We start from the raw sequence: 5660 nt of genomic DNA on the forward strand, positions 1-5660 counted from the left end.
CCTCGACCCCTCAATAGGAGAGAAGCAATGGAGTCAATGATGGGCTCACACCCTCAACTGCTCCATTGGAGGGGAGCAATGGAGTAGAACATGGGCTCACACCCTTGACCCCTCAATTGGAGAGAAGCAATAAAGTAGAACATGGGCTCACACCCTCGACCCCTCAATCGGAGAGAAGAAATGGAGTAGAACATGGGCTCACACCCTCAACCCCTCAATGGGAGAGAAGCAATGGAGTAGAACATGGGCTCACATCCTCGAACCCTCAATTGGAGAGAAGCAATGGAGTCGATCATGGGCTCACACCCTCGACCCTCAATAGGAGAGAAGCAATGAAGTCAATGATGGGCTCACACCCTCAACTGCTCAATTGGCGGGGAGCAATGGAGTAGAACATGGACTCACACCCTCGACCCCTCAACTGGAGAGAAGCAATGGAGTAAAACATGGGCTCGCTCCCTCGACCCCTCAATTGGAGAAGCAATGGAGTAGAACATGGGCTCGCTCCCTCGACCCCTCAACTGGAGAGAAGCAATGGAGTCGATCATGGGCTCACACCCTCAACTCCTCAATTGGAGAGAAGCAATGGAGTAGGACGTGGGCTGACAGCCTCGACCCCTCAATTGGAGAGAAGCAATGGAGTAGAATATGGGCTCACACCCTCGACCCCTCAATCAGAGAGAAGCAATGGAATAGAACATGGGCTCACACCCTCGACCCCTCAATTGGAGAGAAGCAATGGAGTAGATCGTGGGCTCACACCCTCGACCCCTCAATCGGAGAGATGCAATGGAGTAGAACATGGGCTCACACCCTTGAACCCTCAATTCGAGAGAAGCAATAAAGTAGAACATGGGCTCACACCCTCGACCCCTCAATCGGAGAGAAGCAATGGAGTCGATCATGGGCTCACACCCTCGACCCCTCAATAGGAGAGAAGCAATGGAGTCAATGATGGGCTCACACCCTCAACTGCTCAATTGGAGGGGAGCAATGGAGTAGAACATGGGCTCACACCCTCCACCCCTCAATTGGTGATAAGCAATGGAGTAGAACACGGGCTCACACCCTCGACCCCTCAATTGGAGAGAAGCAATGGAGTAGATCATGGGCTCACACCCTCGACCCCTCAATTGGAGAGAAGCAATGGAGTAGAACATGGGCTCGCTCCCTCGACCCCTCAATCGGAGAGATGCAATGGAGTAGAACATGGGCTCACACCCTTGACCCCTCAATTGGAGAGAAGCAATAAAGTAGAACATGGGCTCACACCCTCGACCCCTCAATCGGAGAGAAGCAATGGAGTAGAACGTGGGCTCACACCCTCGAACCCTCAATTGGAGAGAAGCAATGGAGTCGATCATGGGCTCACACCCTCGACCCCTCAATAGGAGAGAAGCAATGGAGTCAATGATGGGCTCACACCCTCAACTGCTCCATTGGAGGGGAGCAATGGAGTAGAACATGGGCTCACACCCTTGACCCCTCAATTGGAGAGAAGCAATAAAGTAGAACATGGGCTCACACCCTCAACCCCTCAATCGGAGAGAAGAAATGGAGTAGAACATGGGCTCACACCCTCAACCCCTCAATGGGAGAGAAGCAATGGAGTAGAACATGGGCTCACATCCTCGAACCCTCAATTGGAGAGAAGCAATGGAGTCGATCATGGGCTCACACCCTCGACCCTCAATAGGAGAGAAGCAATGAAGTCAATGATGGGCTCACACCCTCAACTGCTCAATTGGCGGGGAGCAATGGAGTAGAACATGGACTCACACCCTCGACCCCTCAACTGGAGAGAAGCAATGGAGTAAAACATGGGCTCGCTCCCTCGACCCCTCAATTGGAGAAGCAATGGAGTAGAACATGGGCTCGCTCCCTCGACCCCTCAACTGGAGAGAAGCAATGGAGTCGATCATGGGCTCACACCCTCAACTCCTCAATTGGAGAGAAGCAATGGAGTAGGATGTGGGCTGACAGCCTCGACCCCTCAATTGGAGAGAAGCAATGGAGTAGAATATGGGCTCACACCCTCGACCCCTCAATCAGAGAGAAGCAATGGAGTAGAACATGGGCTCACACCCTCGACCCCTCAATTGGAGAGAAGCAATGGAGTAGATCGTGGGCTCACACCCTCGACCCCTCAATCGGAGAGATGCAATGGAGTAGAACATGGGCTCACACCCTTGAACCCTCAATTAGAGAGAAGCAATAAAGTAGAACATGGGCTCACACCCTCGACCCCTCAATCGGAGAGAAGCAATGGAGTCGATCATGGGCTCACACCCTCGACCCCTCAATAGGAGAGAAGCAATGGAGTCAATGATGGGCTCACACCCTCAACTGCTCAATTGGAGGGGAGCAATGGAGTAGAACATGGGCTCACACCCTCCACCCCTCAATTGGTGATAAGCAATGGAGTAGAACACGGGCTCACACCCTCGACCCCTCAATTGGAGAGAAGCAATGGAGTAGATCATGGGCTCACACCCTCGACCCCTCAATTGGAGAGAAGCAATGGAGTAGAACATGGGCTCACATCCTCGAACCCTCAATTGGAGAGAAGCAATGGAGTTGATCATGGGCTCACACCCTCCACCCCTCAATTGGAGAGAAGCAATGGAGTAGAACATGGACTCACACCCTCGACCCCTCAATTGGAGAGAAGCAATGGAGTAGAACATGGGCTCACACCCTCGACCCCTCAATTGGAGAGAAGCAATGGAGTAGATCATGGGCTTGCGTTCCATCTCCACGCTGCACACTCCGCTCCCAGCTTCACCGAACTCCCTCAGAGACAGTAAAGTGCCAGAACGCTCAACTGGCCCAAAAACACATCATCACACCAACACACCATCACCATCAGAGGTTCCAATCACATGCAGCTTGGTAGTAAAATCCTATTTGAAAAAAGTAGTCAAACAAATAGTTTTGTGTATTGTCTGCAGGATGTCGCCCTTGGTCACATTGTTCACTGGCACCATCTAGAGGTGATCCAGGGGCTGGAAATTTTACGATGAGTGTGTTCTTTACTTTCTTGGGCAGAAGAATCCAGACACAGGTGTATGGTTGAACCTCTCCATAAAGAATGTGTCTGCACAGGCATTGAAAGCTTTATATTTTGGGGACACAGATCCTCAGAGATTCAATTTGGCAACATGACTCCCTTTTCACTCAGTGTCAGGGTCTACAGATGGGAGCCTTCCTCCTTTAGGGTATGCTGTACTGACATATCTACCCTGCTCTGCTGTCAATGCATGTAGAACATGAGGTGGATCCATTACAGAGTGGTTTAAAGTGTAGTAATGGGAATGGATACTTCAGTCAACTGGAGAAGGATTCCGAATTAACCTCCAATGTGTCTGGCTACAGACAAAAGAAGTTTTGTAAATTCATTGGGAGGTTATTTCAATCATATTCCTCTGTGGAATACAATGCTATGAAAAAAATGCTTCTGTTATGACTACCAATGCCTGGTTTAAATTAGTGTCCAACATCTTAAGGGTACACACCATGATGTGTGTTTTCCACATGGCAAATGCTTCATGCACAAATGGCTTCATGGCTGGAACTGCCTGCTCTAATTTCCCTGTGAGCATATTTTTCACTGATGCCATCTCATCTGAGAAGAATTTTTTCCGATATACCAGGCTGAAAAGTATGGTACTAAATGAAAACATTTATAAGCAAGTTTTACTGGCATTTATTTCAGGATTAAATCAATAATAAAGTGCAAAGCCCTTAAGATTCTTGAACCTACAAATGCCAGAAGCAAAGGTGCCCCAATTACGGAAAACAGCTCAAAATGTTTGCATTTCAAAAGCACCATGCTTTTGAGAAAAGAAAAAATGTGAAAGGAACTAAAAACCTAAATACTACCCAAAGTATGGCATTGATTTTGATTTTTCAATATGATCTGAATTACACTAGAATATGAATTATATAGCATTAAAGAATTTATAACTTTACCTTGACAGTTCTTACGTGACCTTGTCCAAGGCTGATCTGCACCTCTTTTCCACATAAAACATAAGAATGTCAGCAATATGAAATGCCAGTTTGCCACTAACTGTCCGATCTTCTGGTAATCAAATGCAGATTATCACTCAATAAATTTGCAATGCTTACATCACAATTGATCATCCCTCAATGAGCGTGTCGTCTCACCTTGAATGTAACCAGAGGATATCCAGAGCAGGGAAAAGCAGTAGTACTGCTGACATTCATTGAATTATACTCTTTCCACTCAGGGTTCAGATACCAGATAAATCAATTAAATCTGCTAATGTATTAAGACTTTTTAATGGGACTAAAGTTTAGCACAAGCATTCATAAATGAGTTATTTTTCTCTTGAAGACACAGGGAGCTGCAGATGCTGGAATCTGGAGAAAATAAACTGATGGAACTCAACAAGTCCAAAAACATCTGCAGAGAAATGTCACAATGCAGGTTTTTAGCTGAAACATCAAACCCTCCCTCCCCCAACGATGCTGCTTCACCTGTTGAGTTCCTCCAATAGTTTGCTCCATTATCCTCTTTAGAAAGATAACATAATACATGGCTCTCCCAGCCCAATGAGCCCGTGCTGCCCAGTTAACTACTAACCCACAGATCTTTGGAGTGTGGGAGGAAACCAGAACAGCCAGAGGAAAATCATGAGGTCATGGGGAGAACATACAAACTCCTTACAGACAGCAGTGGGAATTGAACCCAGGTTGTTGGCAGTGTAATAGCTCTCAGTTCTCTACATTACTATTTGTTAATATAGGCTCAGGTTTAATATCTGCTAACATTTACCACTATTCAAACACTGCACGTTTTTAATGTAATTTCCAGGAAACACTGCAAAAATTTTCTTTTCTGTATTAAAGATAAAGAATCCCTACAGCCTGTGTAAAAGTGCACACCATGCAGCAACCCAAATGCACTTTGTGTCTACAACCTTGGTACATAATTTATTTAGTTTTTCTATTGTCCTGGGACAAGGGTAGACAAAAGTAAAATGTGGTAAGTCCTAGCGCACAAAATCTAAAAAAGCCTATTAATCATTCTGTAATAACTTAAGACTGAAATGCAAAATATAGAGGACACCTGACTTTTAAAAAAATGGGTTGAGACCATCCACCAAGTCTTGACAACTTTTTAGGTGACTCTCATCCCCAGATGACACCATCAAATACTAAATTTACAAATTATTATTTCATATAATATCAGAAGAAAGGCCAAATGTTGTATTGGGCACCAGAGGATTGAGGTGAGATGGCTGGAGCAAATTTGCCCCATTTTATCCTCATTTCTTTTTAAAGGATTAAGTTTTGTGTTTGCCAAGTTTGTCAGTACCGTATTTCACCTGTCATGTCTTTTCTCTGCCTCCCCTTTTACCTGGATTGCTTTATTCGGAGATGCCTCCATTGTGATCATTATTTTATTGTGATCTCAGTCAATGGGATCCTTCTTCACTCAACACTCACTCGCCCTTTTGTTAATTTTGTTTCGTTGGTAACAAACGGATCGAACTTTTTTGAAAAATCATTGGCCCAGCACGTGTCCCGCAGCTACGTCACAGTCGGGAGGGAGAGTGACGTCGCGAGGAGGGGCGGGGCCTCTGCCGTTTACGTAAACAAAGAGGTTGAGCCACCGGGTGGTGGGCATCGCC

The 5660-nt window shown here is 46.2% G+C and overlaps 1 protein-coding gene across 1 annotated transcript in view; it reads right to left on the reverse strand.

The window, feature by feature from the left end:
• Positions 1 to 5660, reverse strand: part of LOC134349919 (transcription factor SOX-30-like) — a 68854-nt gene that overhangs the window by 62260 nt on the left and 934 nt on the right. Inside the window, exon 2 of the mRNA XM_063054876.1 lies at positions 3516 to 3654. Within this exon, the coding sequence (XP_062910946.1) occupies positions 3516 to 3654 (139 nt within the window). The remainder of the gene's footprint in view (positions 1 to 3515; positions 3655 to 5660) is intronic.

This window comes from Mobula hypostoma, chromosome 7 (assembly GCF_963921235.1).
Source record: "Mobula hypostoma chromosome 7, sMobHyp1.1, whole genome shotgun sequence".
Classification (NCBI taxonomy): domain Eukaryota; kingdom Metazoa; phylum Chordata; class Chondrichthyes; order Myliobatiformes; family Myliobatidae; genus Mobula; species Mobula hypostoma.